General features: G+C 46.2%; 1 protein-coding gene and 1 long non-coding RNA gene across 3 annotated transcripts; one reads left to right on the top strand and one right to left on the bottom strand.

Moving 5' to 3' along the window:
* Positions 1 to 2,465: 2,465 nt before the first annotated feature.
* LOC140255040 (uncharacterized) lies at positions 2,466 to 12,771 on the bottom strand. The gene is made up of 6 exons (XR_011904368.1): positions 11,766 to 12,771; positions 11,273 to 11,420; positions 9,910 to 10,102; positions 4,453 to 4,578; positions 3,273 to 3,356; positions 2,466 to 2,569 (listed from the first exon to the last, which is right to left on the bottom strand). It is a non-coding gene; the product is annotated as an uncharacterized lncRNA (long non-coding RNA).
* A 1,123-nt stretch (positions 12,772 to 13,894) lies between these two features.
* Positions 13,895 to 25,639, top strand: NEMP2 (nuclear envelope integral membrane protein 2). 2 transcript variants are annotated; one of them, XM_072341981.1, is made up of 9 exons: positions 13,895 to 13,996; positions 14,823 to 14,938; positions 15,921 to 16,149; positions 16,328 to 16,400; positions 17,456 to 17,549; positions 18,182 to 18,296; positions 18,926 to 19,151; positions 21,332 to 21,508; positions 22,818 to 25,639. In XM_072341981.1, the coding sequence occupies exons 1-9, from the start codon at positions 13,909 to 13,911 to the stop codon at positions 23,041 to 23,043; spliced, it is 1,344 nt and encodes a 447-aa protein (XP_072198082.1). In that variant the 5' UTR covers positions 13,895 to 13,908; the 3' UTR covers positions 23,044 to 25,639. The 2 variants fall into 2 exon arrangements, with proteins under 2 accessions (XP_072198082.1, XP_072198083.1); XM_072341982.1 differs by lacking the exon at positions 13,895 to 13,996 and adding an exon at positions 14,189 to 14,309.
* Positions 25,640 to 25,680: the final 41 nt, after the last annotated feature.

Raw genomic sequence — 25,680 nt, 5'->3', positions numbered from 1 at the left:
ACAAGCCTGAGGAATACCTTCATCTGAAAAGCACAGGGAGGAGGAGGAACTTGGGAGATGTCAAAATCAAGCGCTTCAACATTTCCAAACAGCAGAGCCAAACCTCTTTTTCCCCTTTGAAACAGCCCGTTTGTGACAAAAGGTTCCCCCCCAAACTCAAATACAGTCACAGATAAATTGGGATAAAGAAATAATTCAGAGCTCAATACTCCAAGAATGAAATGAAATCATCGCCTTGGCTCAGCTTAACTGCTACAGTCAAATCAAAATAACCTTGTTTCATTTTGCATCATACCTACCAACACAAGCACAGCACTAAGAACTCTTTAGGAGCTCCCAGACCTTAGTTTTCCTTATGTGCCTTTCAGCCATAAAGCTGCAATCTTTGCCCAGTTCTAATGAAGGGTAAGAAAAGAAAGTGAGAAGATCTTAGCAAATGGCAGGAAAACTGTGGACATATTTAATGGTAAGCTTGGCAGAGTAAGTCCTAATTCGCACCTCTCCATAGGGGCAAGAAAGCACTGAGGACATTACAAACTTCCTCATGTTGCTACTGAAATCCTAAGTGCTGCAAATGGCAGCCCTTCCCACGCCAGTCCTGAACCAAACCTGGCCGTGATACGGGTAAATGAGGCAAAGCAGAAAGCTGATGGAGGAGTCTTCAAGGCCTAGAAGTACAGGAGCGCAATGATGGAGCAGAAGACTGCACCCGTGAGCCCTGCAGTGACAACCGCGAGATGCTGAGGGCCCTCCTTTATGGCCCAACCAGAGGATGACTTAATTTTTCAGCCTGTAAAAATAGCAAAGCCAGTGGCAGAAAGGGATGGCAGGAGAAAGCAAGTGTGGAGTGAGTGACAGCGAGCGTGGCACGGCACCTCCGGAGTGGGAGTTTGGCTTCGCAGGCAGTCACTCAGATCTCAGCGGTAGCCTGGGGCGGTTTGCAGTTTGTAACTTTAATCTTTTAATCTCCCCCTCTCCCCATGCGCGTGGGTGAGCAGCACACGTTGGTGGGTTGATGCTGCGACACCTCTCCCTCACTCCCTGCTCTCCCATCTGCACACTCAGTGGACCCACATTTAAGATGCTTTGGGTTAAAAGGGAAGAAATACCCTGAAAGTGAGACCATGAGCCAGCAAGGGGCTGCACGCTGAACCCAATGAATGGGTCAATGAGGAGACTCAACACCCCAAGTTTCCTGCAGACAACCAGGGCCAGCAGCAGAGGTCTTCACTGCGTACAGGTGAATGGGTAGAGAAATGAGCACTAGACAATAATTGGGAAAAAAACCCTTTAACCTGACAGTAAAGCACAGCTATACCCATGTGTGTCTGCTAGCAGTGAGAGCAGCACTGTGGCAGTCTGTGCAGGGTGACTACAGACGGCCAGCAGTGCTCTCCAAAAACAGCATCCAAACTCCTCACCCGAGCCCTAGTGCTTGCTACAGCTTTAGACAGGTCTCTCACCACAAACATGTAAAGCCAGAAGGCAAAAATCTTGACCTCACAGAGATCAAGGGCTCATTCACCACTTGAAGGAGCTGACATTTGGCTGCAGTCAAACAAATACCTGAATCTCTGATGAAGTCCTGGCTCTCAAATGCCTCCTGCACACACGCCTCCTGAGCTCCCAGTGCCTTTAAGAGGATTTGAGTGCCCAGTGTTAGATGCTGAAGTACTCGGTGCTTTGGTTTACCCATCTGTCAAACTCAGTTGAGGGTTTTTCATATCACAGCACTTTGGGAAGCCAAGAGCCCACAAAGAACCCCAAAGCCTCTAAGTGGAAAAAAAACAACAACCACAGAAGAGGGGAATTATGCCTACACTTGAGGCCCTCTTTCCAAGTAAGGAGAAGGCTTCGATGCTTCCCAGCTCCTCTCTTGGCAGCGATTTATGTGTAGGCAGTGGTCATAATCAGGAAGTGCCTCCTCCAATTTACAGCTGGTGATACCACCTGTGCCTCTCTAATTCCAGCCAAAACAACCACCTCCTCAAGCCCACGTGTAAGGAAGGGCAGAGGATCCAGCAAAGATAACGCAAAGGGAATAGCAAGACTCTGATGGTAGTGCTGACATTATCCCCAGACGCACACTGCTGTTTATCAGTGTATTTTCTTGCTTCCTATAAATACTATTTCCGTAACTACTAAGAGAAGCAGACCTGGCTAAAGAATGCACTTAACCGCAACAACAGTAGGTGACAGGACAGGCGTGGGACACCAGAAAAGATTAAAACGCTCAAATTTGCAGGGCCAGAGACTCACATATGTGCCTGCGTGGCAGCTGGAATGGAAGAAAGCAAAGTCATTACTCATCACTTAAATTCTGTCAAGGACTTTTTTCTTTCTGGAAAGAAAACAGCAAGTTAGATGGCGAGGAAGAGAACACTGCTTTTCAAAAGAGATACTAGCGTGGATAGGGGTGTGTGTATATGCACATACTTGGTTGCCATTACTCTTTTGCCCTCTGAGTCCGTTTGTCCATCTTCTAAAGAGCTCTTTCATCCAAGTAACAGGGTGTTTGGTCAGCTTTCTTTGTCAGCGTAGAGCACTATTTCACATTGCAAATGGTTCTCTGTGCAAACACAGAAAAGGAAGGTAAAGTACTGATGACAAGAACAATAGACCTTATGACCTACTCCCAAACAGCATGAGAACTTTAAGAGGACCCTGGGAAGCAGTCTGGCTTACAGCATGTAGCTTTCAGTCCCCATCCCAGCACTTTTAGTGATGTTTTCACTTCCAGATGAGCTAGAATCAGGTAGATTTTGCATAGCTTACAGCATACCAAAGACTGTGGCTGTCATGGCCTTCATTACCAGTTACCACCCAGGCTTCACAAGGAATAAGTTCTGATGTCTTAAACATTACCAGCTCAGATGGCCTTACATCCCCAACAACAAGAACCAACGTGTTTTCTGGTTGATGAGAAGTTTCACTCAGCACCACGTGGCTGTGGCAGTCCTCCCATAGTGGCTGAAGCCCCCTCCCTGTTTGTGGGGGATCCCAGTTCTTGTTCAGTGTTTTCTGCTTCAGTCTACTTCAGACCTTGATCAGAACTCCTACGAGCTGGCATTTATATTTATTAGAGCTTACCTACATGCACGTCCCTTAGGGGGCACACTCTGTGGCCTTGTTCTGATCCTACTGACAAAGGTCCTGTCGACTTCCCTCGAGCAAGGAGGACCGAGAGGCACTGATTTTCTGGTTTATTAATTGCCCGCGTTTCCAGTTAGTCTGGAGCTGCGGGTGCCAAAAACCTCAAGGGAGTCACTTACCCTCATTGCAAGTATCATTTCAACCTTTCTGATGCCAGCAGAAAATTAATATCCTTTGGAGACAACTTCAGGGCACTCTACGAGCTATATAAAGAAGAAAACAACAGGGTCAGAATGAAAACTAACAGTTAGTGATATCAGATGAAACACTCCCATCAGCTGTTTTTTTCAGTAGCTGTTTGTTACTTCATTTCACCCACTTCCCATTGCCTCCAAAAGTTATTTCTGAATGACCTGCTTGCCACAGATTTCCCTGAAGAGGCCCAACTATTTACTGATCTCTCAGAAAGTCCCTTGCTAGTACAGGTACCTAAAGTTATTCATATATGAACCTAAAGTGGGCAGCTTCTCATCTTCCAATTAGATTTTTTTTCCATGGATGACCAAGAAGGAAACAATTCAGCCATACAGCTTGGGAAAGCTTGTGCTCTGCAGCTCTTGAAGCCCAGCACCATGATGACAGGTTTCTATTTCTGTTCAAAAGTGAGATATTATTTATTTGACCTCTGTTTGTCTATCAGAAAGCACCTGGTGGCTGGGACAAGCACATGAGATGCAGGGCTCTGTGACAGGCCTGTGGCTTGCTCTGCACAAGTTGGACATGGGTGGGAAAGGCCACGTACAAGTGTTGAAGTAAGATGTACACACAACCTTCTCGGGAGGGATTGCTGAGAAACAAAGCAGAATGCACGTGGTCTCATTTGAGTAAGACACGGATAGCTGCTAGGTTCACTTCCCCTACAGCCCTTTCTGCTTTCAGAATATTTAGCTGATTAAGAGCAATTTTTTGCTCGCTCCAAAAGCCTTTTCCACAGCCAGACCTATTTACAGCACCAACAAGACCTAGCTCACCAGGTTAACGCACGTGAAACTTATCTCACATTAAATTACTATCAGCTCACTACAACAGAGGCTCAACAAGAGGCATTTTGAAAGCAGGACACATCTGGGGATGTTGTCAAGGCTGTTCCTGACCTTCTACGTGTACTGCAAAAGGGAAGGTCTGATGCAGTGGTGAGGAAAACAGAAGGGGAATGCCCAAAGGTCGCTGTCAACTTCTTCCCTTCCCCTCTCCATGAGCAGTGGATAGGGCTGCAGACCAGCTGCTACAAGAGGACGTGGTCAGCTGTGCTTAACGAGCACTGCTTTCTCCCCCCTGAGGTGCAGGGTTTTGTCTTACCTGCTGTCCATGTCTGGTGGCAATGATTTAGCTCCACAGTGTCACCGAAAACACGTGCAGTTTCAACTTCGTGCCTGGGGTGACTTAGGTTACATTTCTTCCTTTCGTTTTTCACTTCAGAAGTCCCTTTTAAAGGAAAAACAAAACAAACAAAAGAACCCAGTGTGGAACCTAAAAGATGCAGCATGAGAAATCATCAGAAATCTGAATCATAGAATGTTTACATGCTCCAAAAATGGTGACTGAAATAGAAAGTGAGACTTCTCTTTCTGATTCAATGTTTTTATGGCTTGTGGTAACAAAACCCCCTGCAGATCATTGCCATTTGATTCCCTGGCATTCAGAAACTTCTGGTCAATAAAGAATTCGACATCTGGGAAGTTGGACCACTGCATTTCAGGGTAAAGAAACTAAAAAGAGAAGCATCCCAATGATTAAAATGGTAATAAGAAGTAAACATGGAAAAGCAGAATGGAAGGGCAGTGCAGCACTTAGCTCCAGAACTAAGCGGTAGTTCCAGGAAGCTTTACTCTAGTAATAAGGATATCCAGGGGATACAGTTATCCTTGTGGTACTGGGTCAGCAGCTGGCAGAGCAGCACTGGTAGATGCAAGCATACAGGAGACACCACATTGCTCCCCCCCATTACTGCCTACCTGGCTGGGCAGCTGGGCCAGAAGCTGGTTGGGTGGGATCACAGAGGTGCCGTTTTATCACAGGAGGCTTGGGAACAGATGGAAAGCACTGGTCCACCATCCCCAACATTCCTGCTAGAGAAGTTGAGCTGGTAGAGGGTGGGGAAATGAACTGTGCTAGATAAAGGAGAAGTATTAAAACTGTCATTTGCCTGGAGGAGTCAAGAAACCAAGGAAAGGAATAGCAATTCTCCAAGGGATCCAGCTGCGCACTGCTCCTTTAGGGGGGTAAGCTGTGATATTTCAGCCTTCCCTGTTGAACTTGCACCCAGGGAAATAAAATCTAGATGAAAACAAGGGCTTTGAACAAATTTTTCTCTAACCCATCACTCAGCATTCTTCATCTGTGAGTTAACAGCACTTTTGTCATTCATAACTTCTCAACCAGAGGGAAAAAAGCGATAGGATTTTACATGACTCAAGGGTCTTAGGGGATACTTTAAAACAGCTCAGCTTTCAGGCTTTTAACTGTGTTGAAGCATAGCAAAAACTAGAGCTGTGTAACATGGTTTGGGCGCTGGGCTTCCATGAAGAGCACAAAGTATGGCTTGTGCTCGTTAAAGGCGATTTTGTTCTGAAAAAGCACTTCAAGCTGCTCCAGAAAGCCTGGCAAATATCACCTGGTTAAGCACCAGCACAAAGGTTCTCACTGCCTTGGGAATGCTCTCAAATATTTGCACAAAGCGTCCAAGTTCTTTGACTAACCAGTTATAAAGATAACCTGAAGCCTGCATACACGGTCACAGCCACATGGTGCCCCTTGCAGTTTGCAGGGACAGATTCTCAGCTGCTGGGAACCTGCATGGAGGCACCCAAAGCTCAATTGCCAAAAGTCCCTTGCATTTATTTCTAGCGTCAGTTACCATATGGGTTCTGATTACTGCTCAGCCTCAGTCTGTGTGTCCTTTTTCTCCTGCTCCCTCATCTCCTGAGCACCCACACAAAGTGCATCACCCTGGTCCCTGGAACAGCAGCATACGGCTTTCTAGTTTGCAGACACCTGCACTGTTAACCACGCTGCCAGCTTCAGCTGAGGACTGCAGCATCTCCACAGGCAGCGAGGTGTCATAAGGACAGACAGCGGATGAGAACCGCTGCTGGAAATTCCTCTTTGGTGCAACTCAGAACAAGAAAATCCGCTGCTGAGATGCAGAATAGGAGGCTGCAGGCTTGCAGTGATGGCACCTGAAGATCCTGACCTCTCCTTCCTTGAGCAGAACTATTGTGCTACTGTTCTGAGTAATCCCTGTACAAGACTTACTAGCAGTAGAAACAACAATAATAACGAGTTACAGAACAAACTTTGGTTTCTGAATATCATTCAGAAAGGAAACATACCACAACCATCTGCTATAGAAGCGCTGGGAAAGCTTGTCATAGCTCAGACTGAAAGTATTAGGCAGATGTGACCTTTAATAACTGAACTGCCATGAGGCAGGAAATGGCATTATTACCCAAGCAAAAACACAGCCCACAGCAGTTCAACAATGAGCATTAGGGGCCACTTCATCCCTGGGATGACGCTGAGTGATAGACCCCTGATGTCAAACTGGGGCTCCTATAAGTCCCATCCACAATATGCACAGTGTGGTCCTTTGTCCCTGTAAAAGCACATGCAGGTGGATGCTGATGCTCAGACGTCCACAGGAGCCGTATCCCAGCCACCTGCTTCACCTGCTCCCCATCACATCATTAAGAAATGACACTCAGGCTTTTGAAGATTCCTTGCTGAGCACAACTGCATCAAAGACATGAGAAGCCTGTAGGCCCAGCTAGGCTGAATGACAAACTGAATGAAAACTAAGAAACTTTGCAACACCTCAATGTTTGTGGCCAACTTTCAGCACCAGAAAGCTGCGGCGGGCTGCACAGCAAGCAGGGAAACCTGTGGATGAATGGATGGACTTGGTACCAGCAGGGTTAGAGGGAGCAGGAGGGAAGGTAGTGGGGAACAAGTTCCACATTGCAGCAGATAGACAAGCACAGCTCTGTGACAACACAGAGTTTCTTGGTTTGGTCTTAGCATGCCCAAGATCCCCTTCTCCTGACATGGTTTGTTGTGCCTCAGATGAAACCCTTCTGAAGAACAATACGCACACACAATGGAATCTGACATTATTCCAGTGTTACAGGGAACATCTTGAACAGAACTGTGCCGCATGGAAGTTGACTTGCTGTGTGAAAAACAGACCAAAATGCTTTCACAACAAATCTGTAAACACATTTATGCTCCCAATAGCCACGAGAAACCCAATCAAACAGCCAGGATTAGTGCTAACAATTCTAACTAAGGGAGTCAATGGAGTTTCTGTTGCATGAAATATACCAGCTCTAAGTACGAACACACAGCCCCTGGCCACAGAGCTTGTAGGCAAGCCCCACTTGGGAGGGCTGGCAACCAAACCAAGACCCCTCAAGTTCTGCTTGCTCACATCCTGTCCTCACTGGCACTGCTCTGCCTCACCTCCCTGTTTCATGATGCAGCAATACAAGGGACCAGTTGTAAAAGCCTAAGTCTTACATGTGGAATAACTTAGTTCCCCAAGTGTCGTTCAACTCCCCTGCAATTCTCAAGCTGTTAAATAAAAAGCAGTAAGTGATAACAACCACACTTCTGAAGCCAATTAATTAGAAGACCTGGTTCTGGTCTAATGTTCTGCTGCTAATTCACTGAACACACACAGCTCCCAAGATGAATTATTTCAGCCAAGAACTGAAAATGTTCTTTCCTGAAAATGCCAGTGCAGGGCAAGCACGGAATGTTGCCTTCACAGCAGAAAGCACGGTGTATTGCAGCATCACAGGAGCAAGCATCTCTGTGCAGGGGGCACCACTTAAGCAGAGCATCCTGCAAGGTTTGCATGGGCTGTTAGTAATGCTGAAATCATATTAACAGTAATAACAGCACAGTATTTACAACGCCACTGTTCTGCATCTGTTTTTTCAGAAGGCTCTGCATCAAAACCATCAAAAAAATTCGAATCTCATTGGTATTTCCCACAAGGGAGGCACTCCCCTTCACAAGCAGGCTCACAGAAGCAGAGCTGCTGGCTCACATGCCCACTGAAAGCACATCCCCTGGGTCAGCCAACCACAGCCCGACAGCCACAGCCTGGATGGTGGAGCTGGTTCGGTGCTCACCTCTGTTCCTGAGCACCCTTACTGCATCTTAGCCACATGGGTAAGACTTCAAAGCTTAATGGTTAATTACTCTTTGAATTAACAGAGTGTGGTGTCCCCACACATGTCCCACCCCTCTGCTGCATCAGGATGTCGCTGTGTTCAGCCCGCATGTTGCTGTTATCCCTCCACCTGCTCAAACAGTGGAGCATTGTCTTAAGCAAAGGTAATTACTACTGTCTATGCCTACAGGATAGCAGGTACCATAAAACAGCTATAGAAAATAACTCAGAATTAAGAGTATGCTAGCCTGGGCATCTCTAAACCTTGCCTTCCCAAAGCAAAAGAGAACCAGCTGGAACGTACCATGATGCATTCCAGCACTGTTGCTTTCAATTCAGCTTGCTTCCTGCTTTTCCCCCTAAATGACGCACCCACATCGTGCTGATTCCCAGAGACAGATCCCGAAGGAGCCCTGGGCTATGTTATCTCTGCAGCTAAGAAACTCCACCTCTGGGCTTTTGCTGCTCCTGTCTGCGTGTGTGATGGTTCGTTAGCCCCTTCACAACATTTTGATTTGCTCTATTCTTCTGCAAATGTTCCAGGCTTCCATTTTCAGCAGACACAGCCATGGTCTCTCAAAGCTATGACTCATAGCATAAGAAAGTGATGTAACACCCAGCTCGAATGCCCAGCTGGGAAGTCAAACCAACCAAGGAGAAATATGTGCCTACACAACACGGGCCAATGATTCTGAGCTCCGCATGTTTCAGTCCCTTAACAGCACTTTAAAAGCATCCAGTTCTCAAAAACAGCCATACCCTGCTTTTCTATGAAGCAAGCATTCTACAAGCATCCCATGCCTGTGCACAATCGGGTTAGGAACACAGGCTGGAAGATGCTGTTCCCTGGGTGGGCAGGGTGCGTGGGACAGGGAGCAGTAGAGCTGTGACACCCGCAGTGGTCACCTTCCTGCACAGGACTGTCTCTGGGGTGATCCTGGCCCAAGCAAACAAAGAAGCAGGCAAGGGATTGGCCTGCTGGGTCTCTTTTGGTATTGAAGCTGCAGAAGCCACACCTGTCTGGCTCACACACATTGTTCAAATGTTTGCAGACCTTTGACATCTTGAGCAACAGTGATTAGGCTCCAGTACTTCGTAAGTGTTCCCAGGTGTCTGAGTTGTTTCTGACCTCGTTATTCTGCAGCTGAGTTGGCTTATGGAACTGGCAAAGTCCTCAGGTCTGTTTGGTACTTGTAACTTCTTTGAAGCAGAAAGTGATGCTTGCAAGCATGTCTGTACTAAGGAAGCTTGCTCACAGCTACCAAGTGCCAAAGGTCCAGAGCAGCTGGCAAGCAGCGCCTGCCTATGGACACCTTCCTCTGGAAGAACATTGCTGAGAACTCAGGCTTGAGGTTTGGCAAGATGGAACTAATGCCAACACTTCCAAATTGCGTTGCTTTAAAAACAAAAAGCTTAGAAAAGCTATTTTTTTTCTTTCCCACAGGAGTTACACCTTAGTTTCCATCATCTTGTGCAGACCTAACCTGACCTGCCGTTGTCCAGAGCCCATGCCTTAGAGGAGCTTCAGAGGCAACACCACCCTCCTCTCCTTGCCACTTCATTAAGTTACTCTTCCTTACCTTATCAGGACAGGTGCCAGAACTGAGAAGACTCACTCCGTGAGAAGGATGGAGAGGGGAAAGTATTACTTGATATTTGTTTTGTTCTTCTGTGCTTTCCTGAAGCCTTTCTGGCCGCTGCCAGAGACAGGAGCCCGGGCTTGTTCATCCTTTCATCTGAGCCGGCACAGCGAGTCCAATGTTCCCTTTACTGCTGGAGTGAAAGAAGAAAAAAACCCAATTTGTACTCTTTACAGTCACTTAAATCCCCAGCTGTCAGTGAGAGGTAATATCAATACCAGGAAAGGCTGAAATGTCTGCAGCAAAGAATATTTGTAAAGGTCTATTTGAGGCACATCCTGCATTCCTCAAGTGTCGGCGAGAGCGGCAATGACTACCAGGGGCAGGATGACTGTGCATCCTGGCTCTCCTCACCGAGACGCTGATGCACGCCGTGCTGTATCTCACATGGGAAAGCCCTCGCAGCACATCATCTCTTGTAGGGAAAAGTACTGGAAGGCCCCCGTGTGTAACATACAATGCAAAGCCATTTACTGCACAAAGTCACTTATGTATCTTAACCCAGCTCCTCAATCCCCCACTCTCTTACTCCTCCCATGTTTGCATTTACAGAAGAAAAAGCACAGCAGTCAAAAACAGGAGAAAAACCAGACATTTAATAACCTGTATGGAGGCATGTGTGCATGGAGACGCGTGTTTGCTGTCATAAAACATGTCAGATATTTTATTTTGAACATGAAAGAGAAATTCTTCCTCCCTCAGATCTACCAACCATTAAAGCACCCTGAGCAAATGGAGGAGGACTGCATCTGAAAGCAACAAAGAGAGAAGTTTAAGGAGCCAGCAGTGCTGGGCGTGGAGGGAAGGAATGCCAAAATGGCACGTTTTGCTGTAACTAATTGCAAACCTGAGAATTTCTTGCAGGTGTGAGGAAGGACAGAGGGTATGCAAAGCCAGGCTGTGTAAAGAACTGCTGAACAACCCAAACCAGACAGGAGCAAGATACACTACATAGCCTGAAAATGCTTGATTGAGGGTGTGTTAAGAACAGGCACACTGAGCCGGACCAGTCTGAGCATGCACAAAAAAGAGGAAGCAGCAAGACAGTACAAAACTGATGGGGTCAAATGGTATAAGATGCTCACACGCTGCCTTTGTGCCATCCCCAAGAGTTGTAGGAAGGGCTGTCCTTCCTGCACCTTCTTGATATTGGGGTAGCTTACATTGCCATGTCTTGCTCATCATCCTCTCTGTTAAAACAGTTGTTTCAAATACTAAGAGCCAGGCTGTAACATGGGCAGCTACAAAGAAGTCATTCTCTTGACTTCTGTCCTTAAAACCTTGGCTGAAGCAGGCTACCAACCTGGTCTCCATAGAAGAACAGGCTGTTGACAGGTCACGACGCTCAGGGCATTAATGGGTTACAGGCAAGCACCGTGAAGAGGAGGTGCCTCCCAACATCCACACACCTTGTCAGAAGTCCTTGGCTCGGGCAGCGGGTACACCAACAACTGCAAAAGTGAGATTACAAAGCGATAGGAAAACTTAATCAGAAACTTCACAACTTGCCTCAATCTACGAGAGCTCGACAAGCTCCTCTGACAACTCAGACATTAATCATGAAGGTAGTTGAGCGCATCAGGGATGGAATTTAATTTCAGGAATTAAAGAGCTGCTGGGAAGAGAGCAATTCTTTTCACATTTATTTAATAGTGCTAGCAATTCATTTCTCCAAAAGCGCTCTGTCAAATCCCACAACAATTACAACAGGCTACTGTATGAACGCAGTAACAAGCAGCAGCGCTTAATACGAATATAAATCTGGAAGGAGGAGACAGAGATACTCACATACTTACCCACAAGCAACACACTGTTCCCATGGCCTCCTTACAAAACCATACCACGTCCTGTGAATTTCAATAGCAGACCCAGAAGACTGATTTTATCTGTCAGTTCTCCTTTCCTTCCAGGCTTTCAAGATCTGTCTTGAAATCAATCACACTGATTTGGAAGGATGTTTGAAAGCTCAAGACAAAGAGCAAGACCTACTTCCCTGCAGGACAGATGCAGCAAGAAAACCTGTCCTGTGAGGCCATGCTTGCCTTTCTGCTCTGAGCTTTGAGGGCTCTTCACCACCAATGAAGCCTCGGGCAGGGCTCTGGGCCTGCCAGTTGGGATGCCAACAGCAGTGCTCAGTTCTGTAACGTGGTTATTTAGCAGATGAACTCTGAGCAAGGATCACCAATCTATTTACCACAGAACACCCTGTAATCAAAAGCAAGCAATCCGATTTGGGTAACTACTAAGCTAGGCTGCACATAAGCCAGTGGCCCAGGAGCCCAAAGAGCTCAATGTGGAGCCATCTCCTGCAACCACACTCTATTTTCTAGCATTCCCAGCCACCAGCCTAGTTTATTTATCATACGTCTGTTCAGAGCAAATATCTTCTCCTCACCATACAGCACAAACGTGTGCTTGCTCACATCGGTGCTACCATCTGCTTGTCCTACATTGAGCAAAAGTCCCTTGGAAGAGAATACAACTTATTACAGGACTTTGTTTATAAGCAAAGAACCAGCTGTAAAAGTGCTTTCCCTGTTCTTTGTGATAGCTTTCATTTTAAAAAGATATACTTCTTAGGTGTCTGTTGTAACAATTCCTGCCCTGGAATCTTCCTGTGCCTCCAGGACCTTTCCCCATGGAAGGAATTGATGCCTACCCAGTACTGTAGGGCAAGCACACAGCTGTCTTAGGACCAACCAATTGCTGTGTGACTACAGTTGCCTTCTAGCACTACAGAAAGCACCAGGAGTGAAAAAAGAACAACCTGACCATTGGTGCATAACCTCATAGCAGGGGCTGGATGTGTCTGTAGGGCTTGATGGGAAACGGCCACCCCATTTCACCACATGCAAAGCCTCCATCACCTCAAAAGCACCAACGCTTCTCCTGGTGGATCGTTTTTCTCGCCGAAAAAACAACTGGGTATTTTGCCAGTGAAATGCTTCAAAGTAATGCGCTCCTGATAGAAAAAAACACAACAGCTGGAGATGAACAAAATAGTCTCAAATGGCTCTTCCGTCTAATTTTAACTCTCAGAGACCATTTACATCAAACAGAGAGACAACATAATGTACCTGGTAATAAATTGCATTGTTTGTCAGGGTACTTATGGAACAGGAATCATTTGCGTTGCCGGGATAAACATTCAACAGAACCCGCCGAAGCGTGTGGGACTATTGCAGAGGGAACACGGCGCTTGTTCAGCCGCAGGAAGGCACAAGCAAAGCGCTTCACCACACAGAGCACTGCGTTATTCTGACTATTTCCCCCCTTCTCTTCCAGGAAACCAACTATTCGGCACCTGGATCGCTCCGGCACTCGGCCCCGCTTCCTTTGTCGCTCACCTCCTATGAGTGACACAACGCAGCGCCCACAAGGCAGCACTGAGGGACGGCTCCCCACACCCTGCAGCCTCACATTGCTGCTAACAGAGCTACCTTCTGCTGACGTCAGGAGGAAGAAAAACAGACAAAAATGAAGCGTCCTGAGTCATCAGGAGCACACGCGGAGACGGCGGTGGCACTGCTGGGAGCTGAGGATCTGCAGGCATAGAAAGGGCCCGGCGCTGCACCCGGAGCTCTCATAGAGCTCTCATAGGAGCTCTATGAGAGCAGCACCGCCTGGCAGGGGCCTAACCCGCGTGTCCCAGCTGGGAAGCAAGCGAAACGCAGCGTGATGAAACGCAGTTCATCACAGAAGAGTAAAAAAGCCCTTTACTAAGGAATGCCCGCAGCGAGGTGCCGCTCCTCGGGAGCCCCGCAGCCGACCCCCGCCTCACCCAGCACAGAACAGTCGGGCCAACCCAGCACAACACGAGGCCCCTTTCAGGACCCAGCCGGCCCTGCGGCCTGCCCACCCTCCAGCCCTCGGGGCCGCCCCTGCCGGGCCCGACCCGCCCTCACGCCGGGCCGTTAGAGGCGGAGCCGGAGTCACCGCATGGGCCCGCGGCGGCCGCCCTGTGCCCGGCCGGGGCTGGCGTTGGGGCTGCTACTGCAGGCGCTGGCCGGGGCGGTGCCGGCCGCAGGTACGGGCCTTCCCTCGCTGCCGGAGGGGCCGCGGGGCGGGGGGAGGTCGGGCGGGGCCGGGGGGTTGCGGCCGGGGCCGCCTCTGGGAGACGGCGCCCGGAGCGGCTTGTCTCCGCCCACCCCTCCCCGACGGGCTTCGCGGTACGGCGCAGCCTCGGCACGGGTCAGGAGCCTTCCTCCCAAAGGCGCACCAAAGGGGTCGCCTAGGTTTGAGGAGAGCCGCACTGTCCCTGGCTGCAGACCGCTGTGAGCTGTCAGCACACTTGCCATACTGACATGTGGCTGGACCACATCAGGAGAAGGAAGCTGCAGGTAGAAATTAAGCTTTACCATGAGAACCGTGTTGGGGGGGGGGACAAGTACTCTGCCTGCGGTCAGCACAGTGCCACGTGCTGGATGACCACCGTACGTGAGCCTGTTTACCTGCTGCTTCTGCCGCAATTCAACTCAGCACTGGGAAAGCATCAATGACAGCAGGGCTACACCCACATACATCAGCAGGGAACTTGGCCCAGGGGCCCGTTCTTGTGCCATGAAAACACGGGTAGAGATGCCAAGCTTTCACTGATTGCATTGGTAAAAAACCTCACCATGCATGAATTTCTTTATCCCCCCCCCGAGGTGTTGCAGCTTAGTTAGAGCCTCAATTACTTGATTAGACATGTCATTTGAATTCTTGTCTCAATCATGCTGAACATGCTACCCTGCAGCCTAGGCTTTATGTTCTATTATCTGCAAATTGCTTGTGATTTATCAAAAGGAAGGAAAAAAGAACGTCGCATATTTCTATTTTATACACGTTTCAAGTGAATTTTCCTTCACCAGGGGGAAGCTGTAACCTTCTGGAAGAAGGGAACACCATCCAGAAAGTACATGAAGACTGCTTTTGTTACGTGCAAAACAGGGTCATGCACTTACAGTACATTTGGTCAACTGTTCAGGTAAGAGCTCCTGGAGGGGATCATCCACGTGTGCCATCCGCAGCCCTTGGCCTCTGCCCACCTGCGTATATGCCCAGTTGACAAGATCAAAGCAGCAACTCGGAGTGCACTCAGTAGTTTCAATGGTGGTGTATCAGAAAGAGCGCCGTAAAAGCACAGCTCTGTGTTCCTTCACTCCAGACACACTGAGGTTTGCTGTTCCCTCATTAGGAGGATGTCAGCCAGGCTTATGGTGTCACAGGAGGATGCCAAACACGCATTAACTTGCTTATTTTGGTGCACATCTTTCATACCGATGGACCGCTGTTAACCTCAGCAAGTATTGTTGCACTTCCAAATGCCTTTATACAACTCAGAGACGCTTGAGGATATAAAATACAGTGCTGTGAAGCACGTTCTGTAGCATCCCTCTTCTGTCCCTAAAACTGCATTATTATCTACAAGGAAAGTAAGCTTAACTGCTTACAGCTCCAGAGGGGAACAAAGAAGGGTACGAACATCCACAGTATAAGAACAAAAGGTGTGTTAGATTGTTACTCTGGTTCTGCTTTTCCTGCGGAGCTGTCAATGGACAAAGGAAGGAAGCAGTTTAGCTAGAGATGCTGGCTCGCAGGCTTGGAGGTGGAACACATCTCGGCCTGTTCTTCACCTTTCTGTCCCTAATACAAACATTGCATTGTTACCTACAAGAGAAGCAAGTACAGGTTGTAAGGTTAAATGGGGGAATGTGAAATAGAGCAACATCCACAAAATAAACCACGGGTGTGTCAGATGCTGGGGGTTTGTTAGAACCACGTGCATGGGCAAGTGTGATGGTGGAACCAAACCCCCAAAGCCGGATGGGCTCAGGGCCTCAGATAGAACTATGCTGACATGGACTTCTCTGAATCACACTGTAAGGCCTAAACAATATTTGCATACTACTAATAACCAATATTACACAGCTAAAAAATATTACTAACTGCCCTGTTGTTTGATTTAGGTGAGAATTAACAGCACAAAAGCATTCAGCTTTGTGCCCACTCCGGAAAAAAACAACTGTAGGAATTCAGAAACCGTGTTTGAGTTTGCTGCCTGCGCCATTCAGATATTCTGGCGTCGGGAGACATCTACAGAAACCTTCTTAAAGATAAAGCAATATGGAGAGGACTTCTGCTTCAGAATACAGCCCTTCAAGGAAGAACTGTACGCTGTGAGCGTAACACGAGAAAGTAAGTAAAACAGCTTCCTGTTCGCATTGCAGATAGATGGGTATTGCCAGCATTACTGCCCGTACCATCTCTTCTGTAAGAGGCCTGAGACTTGTCTGCTGATATTGAATATAACCAGCGTTTCAGAACCAGTTAGTCTAAAGCCCCTTTCTGTTTGTTTTCTTTTTCCCCTTTTTAGTGCTAGATGGAAAGCTCTTGTTTTTCTTTGTAGCTGGAATTTTTCTGTTCCATTTTGCAAACAGCCTGAGCAGGTGAGTACTGGCTGCTGCCTTTTCATGTTCTTTCCCAGAGTCTGTGCAGCTTTGGTCTGTTCTCTGAGCTGAAGGCACGATTCTCTGGGAAAGTGAAATAAGGAAATGAATGTCTATTTAAATATATATTAAATAGATGAATATATGTTACATGTATTTATACCATTGTGTGGGGACAGACTGATGTATGTGGAAGCTTTTGCCGTGGGACTGCATTAGGGTTCTTTGTATCGTGGCATCCTGCACTGGGTGATACCAAGCCTGTCATCAGTGAGCAAGAGCGTGCTCTGGGGAAAAGCCTCTCTCCCTTGTGTATGCTGCTGAGGTGAGCTGAGCGCTAAGGGATGCTGCGTGTCTTAGAAGGGATGCCTCCCTGCAGGCAGAACGCTTGGGGTGAGGTCATCTGCCTCCACCTTCGTGCCAGCCTTTCCTCACCGTGCTTTGGATGCACCCTTGCATAGCCCGTAAGGGAGAATACTTACTGGCATAGCAAAACACCTGAACCATAACTTCAAAGCAAAATGAATCACAAATGAATTGGCAGGAGACACCTTCAAAACCAGCAGAGCACCAATAGTTTCCAGACTGAACCAAATCATTTTTTTTAAGTCAGAATTTTATCAGCACGTAAACTTAGAAAAATTTGCCCTTTGAAATCTATGAGCCCATTCTTGCAGTACTGAAACAGACAGAACCAGAGTGTACATAAGAAAACGATGTGACAAAAGTCTATCATAGCATCCTCAGAACTGGAAGGGACCCTTAAAGGCCACCTGGTGCGACTCCCCTGCAATGAACAAGGACACCTAGATTAGATCCCCCACCTCAGTCTGGTAACAGTTTCAGTGATCTCATAGTAGTAATTTGGATTTTTTCTGTATTCTTATATATTTTTTACCATGAATTTAAAATCTAAACCAGGCCTGTTATCTGTATAACTCACTCACAGTCATGTTGTTACTGAAGATCACTGCTGTCTTTACTAATGTTGGCATTATTAACCACTCACTACTTAGAAAATACTTCTTATAATGTTCTCTCTTGTTTTCTTCCAGGAGCACCAACTTCTTTTACCTGTCTGGAATAATACTGGGCATTCTTGCTCTGCTAGTTTTTGTCCTGCTGGCACTTAAAAGATTTATTCCAAGGGTAAATCTACATTTGTAAAACAAAATAGTAATAATTTTTATCATTATAATAAGAGGAAGTGAGGAGTCCAAGGCCAGATTCCGACCTTGCTCTGTCTGGGGAACTCCACTGAAATGGGTGTGGGAGCCAAGTAAATATAATCGGGTCAGAATCAAGTTCTAATTAGCTTGCTGCCGAGTTTAACAGGAGAGTGTTGATGTGAGTTTATTGCATAGAGCTAAGCTTAGTTTTGAGTGTATGAATCAGTCTAAATCGCAGTGTAATTTTAGTGGCAGCTGGGACAGATTTGCTTCCATTCAGCAGGGAATTAATTGCAAGGCAGATGTGAAATTTTCCTTCACCAGGTCTTTATCTCCATGCATTGTTACAGTATTGAAAATACACTTCAGGAAGCTTAGGTTGTGACACTGGGTCACAGCAGGCAAAGACAAGGGGTGCAGCTGCTCCGCTCAGACTTAACGCTGTGTGCTTGCAGCAGAGCACTGTGTAGTTCAAGTCTGACTCAGAGCAGAAGCCTGCAGGTCTGCCAGAACCACATTTGTTCTTACCTGTGGATTCCTCTGCACACAACGGTGCTGAGTCTGACTGAGACTTCTGGCTTTTTCTTCTGTATTTCTTTTATCAATTTGCAGCGCAGTACCTTCTGGATACTACTGAGTGGCTGCTGGATGTCCTCTCTTTATCTTATCTACTGCTTCAAAGAGAACATGCAGTGGTTGTGGTCTGAACAAAGACTCTACGTGTTGGGTAAGAATATTAAACTGCAATCTGCAGTGCACTACTGGATAATTTAGTAGTTGAAAGAACACCTGCCCAATAAGATTAAAAATAAGTTAGGCAACTCATTGGTGGGTTACTTTTGTTCTCCTGAGCCAGAGATGCTCTCACATTCCATAACTTTCTAATTCACTCAGTAAGTATTCGCTCACATTATATCATTAAATAAGGAGTTTGATCAAGTGGGCCAGGAGCAGCTGAAACCGCAGGCTTTGCATTAATGTTTCATTGATTTGCCATAATGTACTCTCCCTGTGACAGCAAAAGGGCAGCTGTGATGACTTTTATTTTGCTGAATCTGGGAACTGGATGCACAAACTGCCAACCGGTTGGCAAATGTATTGCTCTGGCACCTGCCTCACCTTTCTTGCATGGGAGAGAGCTCACGTGCAACTCTTCCAGCATTATCTAATGGCTGCACATAGATCACCTCGTGAGCCTTTAGAAGGCACAGCTCATACACCATAATGCAGGTAACTACAAGCACAAAACCAGCACGCCATGCTATGCAGCAGTTGCGAGCTTACTCAACCACCTAGTCAAGTTCAGAAGGGTAGTTTCCATCTGTCTCTCCATGACACCGTTTCCTGTTTCCACAGGGTATTTTGTGGCCGTTGGAACTATCAGCTTTGCCACTTGCTATCAGCACGGACCGCTTACCAGTGAACTGAGTATAACCTTGTTCACGTGGACGCTGCAATTAACGGCCTTTGTTTTCATTTACTTTGGTGTCACCATACCTCAAGTTGCATATGCAATAATAGCAGTCATGCTCTGCTCCAAAGGCCTGGGTTATCCCCTCGGTGCTGCCTGGCACATAGGCAGGTGTGTATGTATTAATGAATGTCCCGTGTCCCTTTAATGCTAGGAAACATTACTGTGCTAACAATGAAAAAAACCTTACACTTTCATCATTGGTACATTTCTATTTTTACCCAAAAGTAAAGCTATAGTGAAATAAGTCTAAATCCCCAAGAAAGACATAGAATTCCTTTCTACTTGGCAGTTACAAATATGAATTTTGCTCTGTGGGGAATGCAGAAATATGGCTGCGCTCTTAAGTACAAATGTGGCACCTTCCAGGCTGCAGCATATGGCAACCAAAACATTTCTGTGGGGTTGATTGATCAGGCTGCAGCAATACCACACTGTGGGTTCACACGGTGGGGAAAAAACCTGCAGGGAATTTGAACTGAATCTTACAGGACGGAAGGTGCCTGTTAAAAATGGACAGTCCTTCCTCAGTTTGGTGGCTTTCAATATTAGCGTACAATTCAGAGCCTAAAAACCCGTTTCCACCAAAACAGTGGTTCCCATTGATTTTAGTTCTCCGAAGATACCATCGCAGATAAGTGTGTCTTTCTTTAGTACCTGGAAACACGCAGTTATCACTGTGGAGACATTCCCCCCTGTATTCCCAGTGCTCCGTTTATATTGTGGCATTTGAAGTTGGAACTGCTTTCGCGGCGTAGATCTTAGTTTGCTAAGTACTTCTCTTAGCAATATGGGAACAACATGTTTGCTCATCCTTGAATTTAAAGCATGTTTTATCACAGATGTAACACTCACATGAAGATTCTCACAAGTCCTCACAATTTACAGCTGCTTGTTCCCTCCTGTGATGACAGACTCTTTAGTGCAGACTGTTCTGCAGCTTTAGACTTCTGCTGAACCCCTATAAGCCATGAACAGGCCAAGGTTAAAACCAAGTTAACTAAAGGAAAGAGAAGCCGCTTACCTGTTAGTCTCACACCGCGCTTAGTGTTTGAAGAACATACCGCTCTGCTCCTCTGCGCTTTCCAGATGTCGCAGCATGGCCTGGGTTGAAGTATCTTATGTTAGCTATCATTTTTCATTTATCAAGGGCTGATTCAGCCAGCAGCTGAGAAGCAGCCTTTCAGCAGCAGCACACTATCAACACTTACCTGATGTAAGCAGGTTTCACTTGCTCTGCAACCACTAAGATTTGACTAGCAGTTCACAGAAGTCACAACAAACCTGTTTTCCCACTAAACACTGCGGATTGTTCTCCAGGTGGAACTTCTCATTTTCAATGAACTGTTGCTTCCGTAGAGCCAAAAAATACTGAACTATGGCACTACAAATCTTCCTAAGGGGAATGAGAAGGCTTTTTTTTTCCCCTCTTGAAACACTGAATGGTAGCACCAAGCATTGAGGCCGTGATGCCTGATACGCAGCTCAGAGCAGCAAATAGATCACAATTGTTAAGAATCTTGCTTTAATTATTAAGATTAGCACTAATCCCACTAAGCCAGCAAGACCTTTGGCATTTGACCTGTCCAAGGGCTGCAGTTCAGTCTTACTTTGCAGGGAAATGATGGGGAAAGCTAAGTGTTGCTGGTTGGAGCAGGTATTATATACAGAGCTGAAGGTTTTATGGGCATCCAGCCCTTGCTTATCTTAACTCATGACAACATTTAAATGGAAAGCAGTCGACAGAAGGGAACAGAACATGGCACGCTTTCTAATTGATATCTAATTATATTATACATTGCTACGCAGCAGCTAAAAAAACCCATCAGATTGTAAACATTTTGGCCTCAGACTACTCAGTTTTGGAATAAGAAGCAAGATTTAAGATATCTAGCAAACAACATGAACAACTCAGAACAGAGCATTGCTTATCTTTGAATTTAAATACGCATACTGGGTTTTGATTCAGCCCGTGTTTCAGCAGAGACTCACTTTGCATGCTGCACCTAAAAAAGGCTGAGCAAGTAGACATCTCTTCTGAGCTTATAGTCCATGCTTAAACAATAAGGAAGCCTCATTCTGGGGAATGCTGGATGAGACCTAGAGTAAGCAGCCTTGCAAACACAAAACTTCTTGTCCTAAAACGCTGACACAAGCATGTAATGTAGTTTTTCTTCATAGGACAAACATGATTCAAGCACATTCTCAGCAGACAGTAGAGAGAAGGGATGGGCTGTAATTACGTACCAGAAGACTTCAGCAATGCTAAGTGCTATTTCATTTCATTTTAGAACAATGAAGAATCGCTTTCAATCAAAAAAGTTAGCGGTTAGATGCCTTACAGAAGAAGAATATCGAGAACAAGGTGAAACTGAAACTGTCAGAGCTCTGGAGGAGCTGCGCTTGTTCTGCAAGAACCCTGACTTCTCATCATGGTTGGCAGTGTCCAAACTCCAGTCCCCACATAGGTAAGAAAATGTAGCTTTTCCAAGAGGGGAAACACTTGGTTAGACAACAGACTCACACATTACTTCAGAAACTCACCTGGAAAAGTGCCTATCTTGCATGCAGTAAGACATAGGGATAGACCCAGAAGATACGTGCTCAGATGTTTGCTGCGTTAAGCTCTTTGACTGCAAGTCTGCACAGCCAAGCAAACCTATTACTTGAAGCATCCACCAGTATCTAAGACTGCAAAACACCAGGGTCTGCACCCAGACAGGATGACAGGTAGAAGAGCTACCCCAGATTGAGCTCTTAAACTGATGTTTACTAAGATACTCGCCTTCTGTAGCATGATTAAAGGATATTACAAGTGCGTATTCACAGCAGTACTGTTGAACAGAAAACCACACAGAGCAAGCAACTTAGATACACTCTTTATAGCCATTACTTAGTTAATATCCTTCTAAGTTGTTCCCTATAAAAATACAAAATGACAAGAACCAGCACAAGTCTGACTTTACATTGAGTATTCCTTTAAACTTCCTATGGAAGACGGTTCAGCACAAGGCAAACCTATGAAACAGATCCAGCCCAACCCTGTTCCCCATATAGACTTACAGCGCTTCCAAGAAGAGCGAGGTGACACCATTCAGCTTGCAGAAATGTTCGAGTCTAAAATGTAAATTATTGATCAGTTTACCAGCACTGCAGAATGTAGCTGCAGTTCCTTCTTCTTACATTTCTCTGATGCTGTCGACACTTACCCAGGTGTCAGAACTGCCATCTGTTCCCATGAGCTTGCCAGAAACCTCCAGCTCCATTCCGTATCTCCAGCAGAGCTGTCCACTGAAAGTAAGATTTGTGGTGAACTGAAATGTAGGAAGGGATAAGTTGGTGCTTTGTTCAGCTGAACCTCCCATTTGAAGACCTGGAGCAGCTGCAGTACTCCCAGTCTGCAGCTCAGTTCACCAAAAGCAGATATCTGGTGATACAGATGCTTACTCTGGATTACCCCATAATGAGCACTAAAGAAAAAATGAAGTCAGATCTTGCTTAGCCACTGTGCAGGTGGCCTCCAAAAGAGCAAGAGTTATTTGTGTAGGAAGGACTGAAGACAGAAGGAGAACAAATCTTCAGGGGTGTCACCACCCTTTGCCACTATTTACTCTGTTTTACATGGCACTGTAGCTCCTGCTACACCTTTGAGGTTGACCTGCCCTGTCTCTAGGTACATCCTCACACCAGCCCTGCTTAATTGGCTGCTTCCCCCCACACTTGCAGTATTTTTTTTCATTTCCTAACTGATCCTTTCTCCCTTACAAACTCTGTCAGGTTTGCAGGTTTTGTTCTGGGATCTCCCCACGTCTCACCCGCAGAAACAAAGGCACACGATGAGGAATACGGCATAGGGAGCTCCTTCCTGGAAGAGCAGCTCTTTGAGACAAGGACAGAGTCTGAGCGAGATGAGATGACCAGCTACAGCCACGAAGACGATGATGAGAATGAAGATGAAACACATGAACACATTTCATTTCCATATGCTACTGAGCTGCTCTGAGCTTTGGAAACTACCCTAAAAAAAAGGAAAGAGAGGGAAAAAAAAGACATTCATCCCACAGAGGAAGGCTGCAGACCAAGAACTCTTTTCTGGGGATTTCTCGTGGATGCTTGGAGACAAAGGAGCATTTTTCAGTTTCCTGCATCACTGATATTGCACAATTAGAGCAACAGAAAGAAACCACGGGGACTGCTCAAGCAAACAGGATCTCACGCTATCAGTACTTCAGCTGGGATGCGTTGCTTATTTCCAGAGCAGGTACTGACAGCAGCCTGTCCCACCACAGGGCCTTCGTTTGCCAAGGATACTACCTCTGAACAGAGCATCTTGGCCTTGCTCATTGTCAAGTCCACTGTGCTGAGCACTGGAGGGAGAGGAAGCCATTATTAGTGCTCTACTTTCACGAAGTACCCTAAATATTAGTAAATTTTATCATGTTCTTAGTTTGCTGATAAATCACTTTACTGCTCAGCTGACTTTTCAGTGATAGAGATCTACAGATTTAACATAGCTGAGTGACATTTGTTGGCACTTCTGGCTCAGATTGCTGTCTGCTAGCTTCACTCTGCCTCCCCCCCTTTTTGTTCTCAACTCCTCTTACCCTTCAAACTCCTGCCTTGTTTTTCACCCGTCTGCTTTTAATTGTTCTATTCCTGCACTCTGCACTGTGCTTATGCTGTACCTCGTTTTTTTACACGCCTTTGTTTCTTCACACACTCTTCTTCCTCTTCCACAGGCCTTTCCTTCTCCATCTTTGACAATTGCAGGTAGTCCCCCCAGTCCATCCACCTGCAGAGGTCATGCTCCTCAGTTCTTCAGACCATCCCTCTGTCCTCATCTGTCTGTTTTCCTTTCCTGTCTCCAGACTGCAGAGAGCACAAGGCCATCAATTCTCACATCACCTGCAGAACGTATCAGCTGTTGAAGGGCTGTTCTCTTAGTGTGCCCAGTGATGCAGCAGGACCACAGTGGTGCAGTTCCCTATAGTCCATCTCTAGTCAAGGGAGAAAATGTGCTGCCTCTCTAATAGTACTGCAATTCAAGAGCTTGTCTGCATAAAACATGACCCAGACTGCCTGAAAGCACCATTTAGATGGTCCTTCCTTGTTTAAGTTACTTCAAGATTGCTTCATTGTAGAAAGAAGCATTCCACTGTATGGTTAAGAGACTCCTAACACCTTTTTGTGGCATATAAGTATATATATGCATGTTCTGTAGCACGTTTAAGGGAGAGAAACCCTGCCAAGCAGGTGCTTCAAACTACTTTAGCTTAAAAGTCACTATAATTAAAAAAACAACAAAAAAAAAAGCAATGCAGAACAAGAAAACTGTGTTCAGATGGGCCACAAGCATTAAAAACCTCTGTAGGAGAAGTTGCTACTACCAGATCCGGTTAGACTGGCACCCACACTCAGAAGGCAGGATTGCCCAGGTGGGCACTGCCTCTAAGAAGGAGTTATTTCCTGTAAGAAATAACTTGGTCTGTTTTTAACCAGCCAGGTCTTCCATCCATGTGATTTTGAGGCCAAGCAGAAGAATCAGATTCACCCTAGCTTAAACCCTTACCTTCTCTGGACCTCCTTCCCCTGTTGTGGCAGAAATAAGGTTCTTTTAAGTACATGCCTACTTGTTATACAGTAGTCACAAACTACATTAAAATAACCTTTTGCTTACATGATAACTAAACAGAAAAGCTCAAAACAGGCAGAGACATTTTCCAGACACTTTTTGCTGAGCTGTGAAAGGACAACACACCAGCTGTGGTGGGGAGGAAACAAATGCTTTCTTGTAGTTACAGAATCCAACACTTGGGTAAACGCTATCCAAAGTGGAGCAGGAAACCACTAAGCTCATCCAAAGCAGAAATGCAGCAACATACCTGAAATAGGACTCCTTTAGCGTGTAGCTGATAGTGACCTGAAAAAGCCTCCTGAGTCTGTTCCAACATGAGAAGCGTTTCACAAACAAAGCCTTCCAAAATGAACTGCCGTCCGTCTGCCCTTGGCCAGCAGTGAGTTGACTTGCACAACGGTGCTCTGATGCACAGAGGTTACACAGACAAACAGGAACTACCAGCAAGTGTTAACCAGAGCTCAACTGGAAAATCTGGGAACACAGACTTGATGTTAATCCACTGCCTTAACTATGACAGAAGGCTTCTGCCCTTAACGAGGGGTGAGTTACGTTTACCTCCTGTTTCACCACGTTAATACAGAAGTGTTATTTTGTATTCATGGTGCACCATACTCCATCCACTGCCTTTTACTTCCAGCATTTTTTAAATAAAAGTACTTGTCCAAGATGTGGTTCTCTGCCCTTAAGCAGTCACTCAACAGCAGGCACTGCAGGACAAGGAGGAGCCGAGTGAAGGGGTGTGTTTATGTTCTCAGCTTTCCTACCCCACTGCAGACTGAACAAACTCTTAATGCATGTTGGCTGTGGCCTCCTCGCTGCAGCATCTCCTCTACCTTCTTCATGCCCATCTCCCTGGAGGAGTCTGCCATTCCATTTCTCCATTCATGACAGATCAGAGCCTGAAAACAAAACTTAGTCCCTCTGATTTCTCTTCTTCTAATGAAGAAACTTAACAGGAATTCTCACTCAATTATTTTCTGTGCTGGTGGTTACGTTCACTGC

Source organism: Excalfactoria chinensis, chromosome 7 (genome assembly GCF_039878825.1).
Source record: "Excalfactoria chinensis isolate bCotChi1 chromosome 7, bCotChi1.hap2, whole genome shotgun sequence".
Taxonomy (NCBI): Eukaryota; Metazoa; Chordata; class Aves; order Galliformes; family Phasianidae; genus Excalfactoria; species Excalfactoria chinensis.
This window is presented reverse-complemented; position numbering and strand designations above follow the sequence as displayed.

Coding starts and splice junctions, on each gene's coding strand:
- NEMP2 (XM_072341981.1), top strand. CDS start 13,909: ATGGGCCCGCGGCGGCCGCCCTGTGCCCGGCCGGGGCTGGCGTTGGGG. Junction 16,401..17,455: donor TTTGCAAACAGCCTGAGCAG/GTGAGTACTGGC, acceptor GTTTTCTTCCAG/GAGCACCAACTTCTTTTACC. Junction 21,509..22,817: donor AAACTCCAGTCCCCACATAG/GTAAGAAAATGT, acceptor AAACTCTGTCAG/GTTTGCAGGTTTTGTTCTGG.